Source organism: Camelus bactrianus, chromosome 8 (genome assembly GCF_048773025.1).
Source record: "Camelus bactrianus isolate YW-2024 breed Bactrian camel chromosome 8, ASM4877302v1, whole genome shotgun sequence".
NCBI classification, from domain to species: Eukaryota; Metazoa; Chordata; class Mammalia; order Artiodactyla; family Camelidae; genus Camelus; species Camelus bactrianus.
In genome coordinates, this window is record NC_133546.1 from 30,762,137 (window position 1) to 30,776,829 (window position 14,693).

The 14,693-nt window shown below is 33.3% G+C and overlaps 1 protein-coding gene across 5 annotated transcripts in view; it reads left to right on the forward strand.

Moving 5' to 3' along the window:
- Positions 1-14,693, forward strand: part of PTPRK (protein tyrosine phosphatase receptor type K) — a 510,632-nt gene that overhangs the window by 115,080 nt on the left and 380,859 nt on the right. For all 5 annotated transcript variants that reach the window (XM_074368389.1, XM_074368386.1, XM_074368385.1 and 2 more), the window contains exon 2: positions 2,730-2,852. In XM_074368389.1, the coding sequence (XP_074224490.1) occupies positions 2,730-2,852 (123 nt within the window). The remainder of the gene's footprint in view (positions 1-2,729; positions 2,853-14,693) is intronic.

The window sequence follows — 14,693 nt, forward strand, 5'->3', positions numbered from 1 at the left end:
TAGAACCTTGCTAAGATAATTTCTCTTTCAAATAGATTATAAAGATGTCTTGAACAGAGAAACATGTGTATAGAAGACTATGTATTAAAGAAGATATTGTTTTTAGGGCTTTCTAGTGAGCCTTAAGTGGTAAGCTGGAATTAGGTAAAATGGAATTAGCCCAAGTTGTATTACATGCTGTCTGTTGAACGGTTGAGCCAAATTGCTTACATTTTTCCCCATTCCTCTTTAAACTCTACATAGCTGCTAGAATTGTTATTTTTGTGTTTGCTTTTATTATTATTATTATTTTTTTAATTATTTTTATTATTATTATTAATGTAGCTTAAATGGTGTCATACTCCTGTATAAAATCCTTTAATGGCTTCATACAATTTTAGAATAAAATCTAAATGTTACACGGTATCTAAAAATCTTTCAAACTTAGTTTTTTTTTTGTTCTCTACATACTTTTAATGCTCATTACACAGAATTGTTTGAGATTATTTGAGATTCTCTAACATCTCATGTTTCTTTAGATCTGTATGCCCTTGCTTTTGCTTTTTCTCTGATTTCAATTCTATTTCCATTATAGCCTGCCATATCCTTGCTCGTCTTTACAGGCCTATCTCCATGAAGCTACCTAACCAACTCAGGTGTAGGTAGCGAATTCATTTGTCGTTTGCGTTCTTTGTGACTTTGGTCATACTGGTATTAACCCCTTGTAACACACTGTATTATATACACTCCCTTACTCATGTCTGCTTATACCATCCATCAGGCCAGGAGTAAGTAGTACTTTTTGTATTTCTTACTCACTAATCCAACACTGTATTAGATCTTAACCTTGGAATACAAAATTCTTTACAAAAAGATTCATAAACACCTCTTACCAAAGATTTATTCATATGCTATATATGTGGTAGATAGATACATTGTACCTCTTAGATTAGAACTGATTGGTAATTATAAAATAAAAAAGTCATCTTTTACAGTTTTTCTTACCACTCAAGTCAGATGGACCAGGAACTTTTCCTAAGACCCCTGACTGATACGGCAATGATGTGCAACAAATAACAGGGGTTGACCCACTTATTTTGTAGAGCTCCACCTAGTTGTTATTGCTAATAAGAATCCTGGAGGCTAAAATTAACAATGGCTATGAGGACAGCTATTAAGGCCATTTGTCTTCCAAATGAGCCATTGTAGGTTCCACTGGTAGTTTAAATTTATATACGGAGGTCACTCACACTATTATGAAGGTCAGTAGAGGCCCTGAAGGTATGTGTTGCAGAGCATTAAGTCATTTTAGGGTTGTGATGGCAAATTACATTTTGAGAAAAATGTTCCCCTTGCTATGCAAAGACTTATTTCCTAGCAACCTCTTTTCATTGATTAATTTTAAATTAAAAAGCACATCATTTTTCATGAGAACATTTATATAAAAGCTATTTTAGACATATTTAAAAGGCAGTATTAAACTTTCAAGCTGATGAGGTTTGGTTATTTTAAAGAACTGATGTGGTCGTAGCGTGATTCAAGTTCACCCGTATACATATTCTGCTTTTGAAAAAGGTTGTTTGGACATTTTTGATACTGCCTTCCTCACCTGTGATACTGACTTGTCTCTGTCGTTGGTGAGGAATATAACTTTTATTCAAATTCAGATTGACAAACTTTTGATGAGGAAAATGAATTCTTTGTTTACAGAGAAGAATTTATAGGCCTGAAGTTTACCACCCCCTAGCCTGTTGTGTGGTCAAAGAATTCACTGAGTTTCTTCAAAAAGATCCCCATGGAAACTAAGCAAATAAGCTACTTGAAAGGAGAAAAGTTATTGGTTTTTCTCATTAAACCCACTGCTGGATTTTCATTAGTTCTAATCCATTTTCTTTCAAGATTACACATATAGGCCAGTTCTTATTTTCATGAATTGAATAAACTAAATACGTTGAGTTGTGTGTGCCTGGATAGGTAGGCTGAGAAGCAAAAGTAATTATTCTACTTCTGCCGTTAAAATTATCCCAGAAAATAAAGCCAGGAAAAATGACTGATGTAAAGGGAAAAGGTTACTGCATTTAAAAAAAAAAAAAGAGAGGTTATTAAATAAAGTGGAAGTGGTGAGAATGATTGTAGGCTAATCTGACTAGTTTTATGCTTCAGTTTTTTCCCCACTTTAAAGTCATAATTATGTATGAAAGTAATCTAAATAAAATATGGAAGTGTGTTTTACTGACCTCAAACACTTTAGGCCTAATGAAGCTTTAAGTATTTCATTTGCTGTTATGAATAGATTGCAAAGTGTTCTTCAAAAGCAAGGAATTTGGTAAAACTTAAATATTAACTTCACCTTTCTGAACTTGCATTATAAAGAAAGACAATTTTCACTCTTTTCCTTCCTCCCCTCTTCCCACTAAAGTTGTTAACAATCATTTAGATTCCAGGTGGTTTGTATATTTCTGGAAAGCCTCACTATTACGTATATCTTCTAATATTTTTCATATTTAGAAATATCTGCCTCAGCCTTACTTCTGAGGCTCAAACCAGTCTCTTATTCAAACAAGATACTGGTAGAAATTTCATTTTATGTGAACATTTAATAAAAATAGTGATAAATAGGAGTACCATTTATTATCAGATTATGAGTTCCACATTACATATTTCAATTTAATCCTTTCTTGTCCCGTGCATTCTTCATCTTTAGTAAATCCATTTAGAATATAACAGAGGTCCTTCCTTTCCCCTTTCAGGTGGCTGTACTTTTGATGATGGTCCAGGGGCCTGTGATTACCACCAGGATCTATATGATGACTTTGAATGGGTACATGTTAGTGCTCAAGAACCTCATTATCTGCCACCCGAGATGCCTCAAGGTAAGAATCATTCCATTTACCCAGTGTTGGAAAAATCCCTTTGGAATATGTAGCATTTTCTTATGTTAGGTATAATACCATAATTCAATTGTTATGGTAAACTAGTGTGGTCAAACTACTTGACCACATCACAGACTCTCAATATATTCTTTGTTTTTCCCTCAATAACTGTATATAATCCTGTGTTCCTCAAGGATGTTCACTATATCTTCATGATCTCTGACTTAGGATAAGTATATGTTAGTGTTTTTGCCCCCCCCCCATTTAATAAAAAAGCAAAATGGAAATGAAACCAAGAAATAACAAAATAAAATGAAGAACGAGCAAAATACTTTCAAAACAGTCTAAAAAGTAAGATCAGCTCACTTACTACCTATTCTATTAAATCATAGGATTTGATCTAATCAGACGGAAGGGAAACATTTTTATTTCATAGTAGGGAGAGAGCTTCTCTCATCCCACTGGTCATGAGCAATGCCAGTGGTTCTGACAAGAGGCAGCCTGGAGACCAAACCATCAAGTGGAAAAGGTCTTTTACGAGTGGACCAGGAAAATAAAGCTGAGACCTGCTTCTTCAGCTTGGCCTTGTTACACCCTTTGAATTTTGGTTTTGTGAAATAATACGTTTTTCTTACTGTTTAAGCCAGTTTGAATTGTGTTTTCTTTTAACTAGCATAGGATATTAATCCATATATACCATGTTATAGACACGTAGACTAATATTTGTGCCTTTGATTCTACATATTAATTTGGAATTAATTCTAAGCTCTATGCATATATGTTTAACTTACTAAATTTTAGAAGTTGGAATTGCAAAGAGAAATTTAAAAGTACTAAAGACAATGAATTATTTTTCTAATATTTAAAAATAAACAAATGTTACATAATTATATATAATCATATAATCCACAATATAACAATATATACTGTATAATACTATAGGATAATACAGAATCATTTTCTTATAGTATATAATCATATGTAATTGATGGGCTGATTGCCTATTACTGGTAACTTAAGTTTTAAAATTTTAATTATTATTTTAAAATACTTCATAACTTAGTTTTCTGAATTTTCTAAATTCTTTGGGAAGTTTTTTGTTGGTCCACCCTGTGGTATGCTATTTGAGAGTAGGGAGAATTAAATTTGCCTTCTGTTCTAAATTGTCACTCTGTGGCTGAGTAGGCAAATGGATACTTCTGAAGCTGAATTGAGCCATAATTTGCTTGCCAGAGGAATGAATTGGTACTTGGTGGCTGATACCCTTAGATTCTTACGTTTGGCCCTTATGGTGCCAGCAGACTTATTTAGTTGTGTACATAGGTTTGTATTTTTCTTTTAAAAGTACAAAACCTTATTTTCCTGGTACATTTGAAGTAAGGAAACTCCTTTAATATTTCACCTGAGTTTTCTCTGTGGTATATTTAGACTGAATTTTTTAAATATAAAATTAAAAGATGTTGGCTGGGATGCACATATTTTGACTGCTTATCATCAGAGAATAATCAGAAAGGTGTTGATTTATGGAAATGTTACCATTGTTAATTACCATTGAAGCTGAGTAATGAATAGCTGAAGAGATACTGCTCAGATGACCTTGTTGGTTCACCTTTGATGAACAGCTTAATCGGTGGTTACAGTACAGGATGATGTGCACAGAAGATGAAAGTGTTTGAAATTCAGCCACATCTTCCAATTAATAGGACATTAAGTAATTAATCATGCAGAGGAGGGAAAAAGGTCATGGCCACTTTATTTTTGCCAAATGTCGGTTGTGTTTGGTTTTCAGAGAAGGTGAAAGAAAGCATTCATGTATATATTCTTCTTTCACTGTTCTTTTTTTTTTTTTTTTTTTTTACAATCTACACTATTTTTTCCCATTTTCCTTCTGATATTCCTTTAAAATGCTCACTGAACATTATCTGTTCATAAATTGGAAAAAAGGAGACATTTAGATACATCCTATTAAAATTTTATGAATGATTCATTTATTTTTAAATAAATGGTCAGGCATGCTTACCTTTTTCATATTTAAAAAAAAAAAAAAAAGCTCAAACTTCTGGCAACCCTAAAGTAAAAAGGCTGGGTCTCTGATGCACACCTGTTATTCAGCTATTGAACTCTCTATATAGTACTTGGACATTGTTAATTGGCTTCTGTGTATTGATCTTTTTGGAGGGATAAAGACAGTGAATAAATAAATGAGATTAAGAAAAGAATGAAGATGGGTAGAAAAGAAGGAAATTATCTCACCTCATTTTAAGACATAATGCTATCAATAATTGCTTAATGTTCTTCAGCAAAACTACCTTTGTCAGGTGACAGTGATGGTGACTGAAAGGCCTACTACATACATTTAAAATAGCATTCAAAAGAATGAGTGTATCCTAACAGCCAAACATCATTTGAAAATGTGAGCACCTGCTCAACTCAGTGATTAAGGGAATGCAAATTAAGACCATAATGAGACACTATTATACACTTAGCAGAAAGATGGAAATCAAAATTTCAAGTGTTGGTGAGAGGATGGAACAAGTGAAACTCTTGTATACTGTGCTACGATTGGGTATAAATCTGTACAGATGCTTTGTACAATGTAACTACTGAACAGATCTGGATTATACCCAGAAACAGAAGAACTGAGTACACATGTTCTCCAAATGACATGTACTGGAGTGTTTAAAGCATTAGTATCCATAAGAGTCCCAAACGGAAAATAGTCCAAATGTCTGCAATAGTGCAATGAGTTAAATAAGTGGTGATATATTCATATCGTGGAATATTACACTGCCATGTAAATGAATAAACTGTTGCTATATATGGTGTGGATGAATTTCACACATATAATCTTGAAGGAAAGAAATTAGACACAAAAGGGTATGTACTGTATTTCATTTATATAAACTTCAAAAACAGGCAAAACAAATTAATAATGTTATAAGTCAGGGTATTATTTCTCTGCAGGAGGGGATGGCAGGGGTGGGGGATGTTAGTGCTTGGAAGGTGGCATGAAGAGGACTTCTGGATACTGGTAATACAGTCTTTGTTGAGCTGGATGATGTTTTCACAGGTATATTTAAACTGAAAAGTCATTGAGCTGTACAGTGATGAGTTGTGTACTGTTTTCTGTGTACCTTATATGTTAATAGAAAATGGCAAAAAATAGAGTAAATAAAACCAGTGCTCACAAGGATGCTTTGGGGGAACTAAACTAAAAATTAAAGCATATTATAAATCAGAATGAAAGATACAACATAGGAGACCTCAGATGGGCTCAAACTCCTTTTTTTCTCACCAACCTGGACCCCTCTCCCACATTCAAAGACAATATGCTCTTTGACAACTCTGAGTCTTCCCTCTGTTTAGAAAATTTTCTGTTCACTTATCCACTCACCAAACTCCTACCCATTCTTACTATGTCTACTTAAGTTCCATCTGCTTTGGGAAGATTTTCCTGGCTGGCTTGAAACTTTTATATAATACTTCTATCTTCACATTCAAACGCTCCCCACTGTACTTAGTATGTATTTCAATTGCAGGCTATTATAGTGCTTTTTAAAATATATTCTTCTCTCCACTAAACTATAATGTCCTTGTGAACATAAATCGTATTTTTCGTCTTTGATTTCCCAAGACACAATTTCATTTTACTTAGGGAAAATGTCAATTTAAATAATGTGGTTTAAAATATTTTGGTCAAGGGTTTAACAAAAAAGGTCTTTCTTTCTCTTACTAAAAGATTAATTGAATTAAAAAAACCCATTTCCCAAGCATTATATTCAGTTCAGATTTTAATATAATTAGAAGACCTTCGTGTACTTACTAATATTTAGCTTTTGCCTTTATAAATGATTTCACCTATTTCTTTTGGATATAATTTTAAATGTTATTAATACAACCAAGAAGAAACTCCCTTTTAAGATCTTTCTCTGTCTCTCTTTTGTCTTTTGCTTATCAAATTAATCCCAGTCTTCTACTTCTGAAAAGTCTGGTCTATAAAAATCAAATCTAGAGAGAATGGGACATATTACAGCGAACTAGAAATTGTTCTTGGATCTCAGATACGTCTGTGTCCATGAGCTTGTTTGTCAGATATTCCTTTATACTTATAACATCATGAAACAAATTCGCTGGACTGTTTTACCACGTGTTCTGACCTAGCTCTGAGCATAGGGATCACGGCTGACATCTCAGTACATTTATCTTCAACTGTAATTATAACTGCTTTTTCTTTTTAACAGGTTTTTATAAAATGACTAATTGAATTTTAATTTAGAGTCTCTAGAGTACTCATTTGACAGTTTAAAATTACACTACATTGTATCCCACTTTCAATCTGGTACTTTTCACTGACAATACTGTAAATCACTATACAGAGTTCCTTCTGTACAATGCACTCTTTCTTTCTTTCTTTCCTTCTTTCCTTCTTTCTCTCTCTTTCTTTCTTTCTTTCTTTCTTTCTTCCTTCCTTCCTTCCTTTCTTTCTTTCTTTCTTTCTTTCTTTCTTTCTTTCTTTCTTTCTTTCTTTCTTTCTTTCTTTCTTTCTTTCTTTCTTTCTTTCTTTCTTTCTTTCTCTCTCTCTCTCTCTCTTTCTTCCTTTCTTCCTTTCTTTCCTTTCTTTCTTTCTATCTTAAAAATAAAAGCCCTCTGTCATTAAATTGATCTTAAGACTGAAGTAAGAGGCCACTCATCCTCTGTTGTAAAACTTAGGTGTGATTCACTAGTTTAAGGTACTACTAGATCTCAATTCTGCCCCCTTGTCAAATCCTCAAACTAAAATTTAGAGAGCAAATGACATTACACAGAGAAGAATGAGGAATGAACAATGTTGGTAAGAATGGTGTCTTTATAAAGGGGGCAGAATTTTTTCTCCTTCTTCTTTTTTAATCTCAGAGTTTTAAACATGAATTATTAGCCAGTTTGTTAAAATAAGGTTTGCCTTCCTCACATATTTATTTGGAATGACTAAATGTTTTTTGTATTCAAAAGTGAACATGCGTGAGTCACATGATTGTGTGCTTGGCTTTCTTCTGATAGTGAGATACAGTGAAAATCAAATAAAATATTTGATTTATATGATGACATTTAATAGTGTTAATATGTAACACAATGTCAGCTAAGTTTTCTATGTAATGATAATGGTCTCTTAGTTTCTAAGAGAAGATTTAGTAATGATTTACTAAATAATACTAGTAGGCAATGTATCACATTTTAATATATCTGAGGAGAAATTTCAAGGGAGTTTTTGTGTTATCTTACCATTTCTAACCTATAGTCTATCTCTCTGGGAACCTTAATCACTCATTAAAATGAGCAGGTCATTCTCTTATAGACAGTTGATAATAAGACATATATTTCTATAAGATCATAATTGCTAAATTCTCATACATCTGAATTAACAGAATTATTTGACAGCAAATCTACCAGAGTCAAAATATGGCAGAAAGTGGTGCATATAGTGTTGGTTGAGAGAGAGTTGTAATGTTATGGCTAATTTTGTCATGTTAGAGGATTGAACACATCAGGCCAAAATGTTGGTTTATTTTCTTTTCGTCATCTAATTCTTATGGTCTGTTAATACTAACAAAGATAGTGGTGTGTCAACCTGTGTGGTTGTCCTGGGGAGAACGGAGAGATGGGTGGTCATGGGGAAAAGAAGGGAAGACAGAAGGAAACAGAGGAGAAGAAGAGAGTATAGCTTAACATCAGTTCATTAACACAGGTGGGAAAACCTGTAAGTATTGGATACAGGCATTAGATTCTAAGAAGGTGACAGATCCTGAAAACCTCAGAAGTTTAAATCTGGAAGGTTATGCATCATTCAATGATTTTCAGGGTTTTTTTTAATAGTAGAATTCTTTTTTTGAAAGCAGGAGTTCTCAGCACTCAGATGTGTAAAATTGATAACAAAGAGCCACTGGTCCCAGAACTTGCTTACTTTCTACTCCCGCCATCCCACTTCCCACCCCTTTCCTCCCTACCTCCCAGCTCCAGCAAGATGGCTTCTCTGAAAAAACACGTAGAGAAGTAAGTGCTCTCCAAGCTCCAAAGGACGGCTTGAAAACAGTGGTTAGATGCACATTCAGCACTTTCAGATAAACAGCTCTGAAATGAAGGTACCTGCTACCATTAGCTATGACTGATGGTAGTTTACCAGCTTTTACTCTACCAGGGGCATGATCTATATTTTTAATCCTCACATGAACCCTACAAAATTAGTGACATTCTAAAGATAAATAGAGTGCATAACTTTCTTAAAGCTACCTAGGGATGGAATTTCAACTTAGGTTCATTTGTCTAATATAAAAGTTACTCTCGCCATAGTACCATCCTGCTTCATAATTGTAGTGTAGCTGATGAATTTCCTTGACTTGGTCTTGGATCTTTAAATCCGCTATAAAATGAGCTATATATTAGATTTAATCCATAGTGATTAAATCCGTACTACTTCATGTAAAATACTATTTCTTTCCAAAATTTGAAAGCTTTAACTGTCTCTTAGTCTTCACATGAAATGGAATCTGAGACTCACTGTTTAGAATTGCTGCCAAGCTTTGGGATCTCCTCCGTGAAATTCTCACCTGCTACGGAAATGCTTTGTCCTCTCTTTGATTTACCTGTATGTTATTTTTAGTTATTTGATGAAAAGTTGCTGCATGGCTATCTAAGCAAACCCTTAGAAACACATCTATTATCTGTTGTCTCATTAGAGCATGTATAGTAGAAGAAAAATTTGGGGGCTAAAGAACTCAGACTAAAGATTAGGGTTTGAAAATAATTTTAAGACTTTGTTTGCAATGGGGTATTTTAGGACTAGAATTATGGGCTTATTTCAATGTGCTCTTCCAAACCATATTATCATGTGTCTGTTGGTGCTTTTGCCCTCGGCACAGAGAAGATAGTTTACCACTTTTGAGTTGCTTATTAAAAACAGTGGGAGTTGGAGGCAGTGCAGGGTCACAGAGTGAAAGGCTGTAATGGATGGCATGAAGGGTGAGCCACTTCATAAGGGCTGGTTTTTAATGTGAGTACTATTACCCTTGTGGACATAAATGCACCATGAAGAATGTCTAAATTACAGCGGACAGAAATGGCATGCTGAGACAGGAATATTTTTCTGTTATTTCAGGTACATAATATATCTAAGTTAGATATGTCCCAATATATCTCAAGGGGAGAAAACAGCCCTGTGTTAAAAAAAAAAAGAAAAAAATTAATATTGGTGTCAGTGCTAGAGAACTTCCAACCTCCTAAATGAATTAGGGGTAAGAATACAGAGTAATTTCAAACACTATACAGTCACCTTTACCATGTGCCTTAAAATCAATACATAGTCCAAGGAAACAAAATTACTTTTCCTTGAGGGGAGTGTGACTGAAAGTACAGTTATGACCTTATACTTTGCTCTCCAAAAATAAGCTTGCCTCATGATGGCTAAAGAACAGTCTCAGACACTCAGTTTAAAGCTTTGTCTTTCAAGCACAAGAAGACTGTCAGAGGAGAAATTATACAGAAAAGCAATGGAAGCTAAGTGATTAAATTAGAGAGTCTTTAAAAATAGGTTATGTTAATTTTCTCATAAGTTAATATTGCGAAAAATATAGAACTATGTGTATATATTTATCATTGCATAAAAAGATGCTTTGAAAATATTGGAAGACTGTCAGTTTTCCAACCTTATTTCTGTTGAGAGTACAATGCTATGTTGTACAGACCTCTTCCTCCTCTCTCAGAGAGGAAATTATTGATTGAGAAATATTTCTCAATGAAGTGAAATTTTTGTATATTAGAGCACATGACAACTTACAAATGCCAGCTACATCATGAAGTCTTCACCTAAGGACATAGATTAAAATGATATGCTGACTTGCTTCTTATAGTTTATAAGAATAAATGAAATAGGACAATTCCACAAATTTCATCAAGTCAATTATATATTTCTGTACCTTGCCTCCTCCCCTCAGTTCTGATGTAGTTGATGAATTAGATAGAAAAGTGGAATGGTAAATCTGGGACTATTTAAAAATTGTATTTTGAGTGTATGACTTTTATCCAAGCCAGGTTAGACTTCGTGGGTCATTTTAAGAAATGCTTTTCTATCTATTCCTAGGCCTTTTTAAAATATGTCATTTTGCTTAATTCTCATACAAGCCCTCTCAGGTACATATTAACTCATGCTATAGATGAGGGAACTGAGTGGTTAAGTAAATTCTAGAAGTTTCATGTCTTTGGACAGTCAAGATTGAGAATCCAAGTATGTAGAGCTATAGGAGAAAGATCTCACTTTGGGATTCTATATAAGCAAATTTCAGTTGAGTTCCTTCTTTAGAGACTACAGAAAAACAAAAACAAAAACAAAACAAAACAGTCTTCATGGCTGAGTTGGAAGTTTGGCAAAAGTTATCTCTCTCATGATTTTTCCAGTTCCAAATAATGGAAAGCACAACTCAAAATGTCTTTAAACCATAGTTGTGGAAAGCTGCTTTCACATAACAAGAGGTCCTGGATTGGTTACTTAAACGATTTAGTGATGTCCTCAGGTTCTGGGTTCATTTGTCTCTCTGCTCCTTCACTTTTGGAGGTCATCTTTTAACCTCAGGCTAGCTCTCCTCATGGGTATAAGATCTGCAGCTATTCTAGGTATTAATTTCAGATATGAAGATAAAGAGGTTGTCTCTTCATTATGCCTGTTTTTATTTTTTAAAAATAAACATAAAAAACCTTTCTGAGCTGCCCATCAACAGATTGGTCTTCTTGTCCAATTGGCCAAAATTAAGTCCCATATCTATGCCTAAACCAATCAGCAGTTAGCAGAATAAGACATGGTTGGCTTATGCCTTCCTCCCCTAGCTGGAGCTGAAGCTGAAGCTAGCGCCAGCTTCCCCTGATGCACATGGCTAGCCAGATTGGAATGGAATAAGGATGAGGAGGATATTGATTAGGTAAACAACAGTGCCTATTACAGAACTATTTTGTATAGATATGGTAGGATGGATATATAGGTAGTAGAATTCAGAAGCTTTGGGATTTGGAAGAGTTAGACAAATAAAGCAATTATTAAAGTAGCATGAGAGTCTCTTAATGCATTGTCAGCCTAGTATCAATTTTTTCTTGAATTCAAAGTATTTACTGTATCTGTAACTTGACAAGTGGGAAACCTTCATGCCCTTAATAAATTTATTTTAGTTTTCTGACCTGCAGATGTACCCAGAGTTTTTGTAATCTTGTTTTCCTCCTGAGTTTTATGACATAGAAGAAATAAGGTAACATACTTTATATAAACTCAAAATCTAAAAATGAGTCAACTGTTATGTAATGTAGATGACCACATGTTAAAGATATGTTTAATTCATTAATGAGCTGGATGGTAAGGCTGGTTCAAAAGATTATGGAAACAACGGAAGCATTTGTAGTCACTGAAAGGAAGATTGCTGGAGTAAGATTCCTAATTTTATACTAAGTAAATGAATGTCTAACAGGGCAATGCATTTGAAACCTTTGAGGTTATCTTTACTACCAAACAGAAGTTATTTGCCTCTCTCCAAGACAAAATTTATTTGAAGTGTTATCATTTAAATATCATTTGTATTGCCATGAACTTTCTGCAAATTGATACCTTCTCTTACAGATTTATAAAACATCTTGATCACTAATGAGCAGTGACTCAGACAAAGGTACAATGCTATTAAAGGATTGAATAATCCTTAAGTGAGGGATATGTAGTCATTCTTTCCCCCTAGTTCCAAATTTTTAACAGGTCCCCGTTATGATCATAAATACTCTCCAAAGATAATTCTTGTTAAAAACAACAAAAGACGGTTAAAATACATGGAGCACATCAAACAAATAATGCTATTTCCATGGTCTCATAAGGTAAGGGAACAACAAACCTTTGTGTTTGTCCAAAGGCCTATAGGAAACGTCACAGTTTACCAGGAAAGACTTCTTGAAATTTTTATTTTTCTGAATTTGGAGTCTTACCATTCAGGCAGAATCAAAAGACTTATTGCAGCAGATTGATCACTTGACTAAGATAGTAGCATAGGTGCCTGAGAATAAGGAATAATATCAGTATATTACTAATATAAATATTGATTATGCTAGTAATTATATTAACATGTCAATTGCTATTAATATTTAGTATTTAAAAATAAAATAGAATGGAACACAATTGTAAGAAAACTCTTCTAGAAGTAGTAAAGTTGTGCTTTTTTTAAATAATCAAAACTAGAATAAAATCAACTTAATGTACAAAAGATATTGGAAAGATACAGAATCTCTGCTCAAATTACACAGAAGGTTGGGAATAATTTTTACAACTGCTTCTTAAGAGGAGATTGGAATGGCTAAGATCAATTTGTTATTTTAACAGAAAGAAAACATAATTACAATCTGGCATTAATGTGATATTTGGCAGTAGAAGCTAAGAAAAAATTACAAAAAAGCCTATCAAAACTGAGCCAAAGTTTTCAACACAATTCATTGCTTCTTTTTAGGGCTTATAATTTGCAGATATTATACTCCAAGATAAATAATTTTTCTCTGCAAACTTCTTAGAACTTCTTATAGCCATTGAAATTTTGTATGGATTAATTTCTTTCAAAGTTCTGAAATAATCATACTTTTTTTTTTCCTTTAAGACAAAATTACTCTCTTCCTTGGCATATAACAGGTTGTCCCTTGGTTCATGGGCACCTCCCACTTAATGTCAAAAATCTGTTTCTGAAAATCAGATACTCTGTTGAAAATGCTAATAAGGAGTCAATTTCCTATTATTTTAAATGGGAAAAATTGTAATGTGTTAGATTGCCAACCAAAATGCCTGATCAGTTAGTTAAAACATAGCATACATGATAGATTATCAAAGTAGGGGGGACAATATTTGAAAATATTTTTCCTGATCCAAATAATTAATATGATTCAAATAATTAAATTAGAGTTGCTTTGCATGGAATACAATGCTCTGTATTCATTATATCTGCAAACATACCACTTGTCACTCTGAGCTTTTCAAAATACTTATACAATTCTGATGTTTTACTAACTGTATTTGAATGTAGCCCACAACTCTTGCCATGCATAGTTTTATTTATATACCATGTTGTGTTTCAGAGTTGTGAGAAAAATATTTCTTCAGATAGATATACTTGATTTACAATGTTGTGTTAGTTTCCGGTGTACAGCAAAGTGATTCACCTATATGTATATTATTTTTTAGATTTTTTTCCATTATAGGTTATTATAAGATATTGAATATGAATAGAGTTCTTGAAAATAAAGTTAAGAGTTACTTAACATTAAAGTATTAAGATTAAGAGGAAACAATACCACCATTCACTTTTGTGCACTGTTTGGTACATAGACCTGCAATAAATAATTGTTGAATATAAGAATGAGCTTTTTCTCAATGTTTTTTTATTGAGAGCATGTATTAATTACCTTGAAATTCAAATTATTTTTGTATGAATAAGTAGAAGAAATGATAATGTTGATAAAGAGAAAAGGAGGTATTTTAGAAAATGATTTGAGCTAACTGCTGTTAATGTACTCTGCCATTGCTAAATTGGGCTCTTTGAGCCTTTCTACATAGATGAATGGGATGGGTCTACTTAAAAGATGATCTGAATGGATTTAATTCCAACCCTGTTCTAGTTTCTTATTCTATGTGTAGAAATGATCTCTGGTGCTTTTGTTACCATTTTTATACTAATGGTTAACACTATAATATTTCATTGTGTTTGTACTTTTTCTGTGTGCTATATGAAATCTTTGGAATTTTAGACCATTGCAGCAGTTTTGGAAGATGATATTTCATGTTATGTTTTATAACTTAACTTGGCT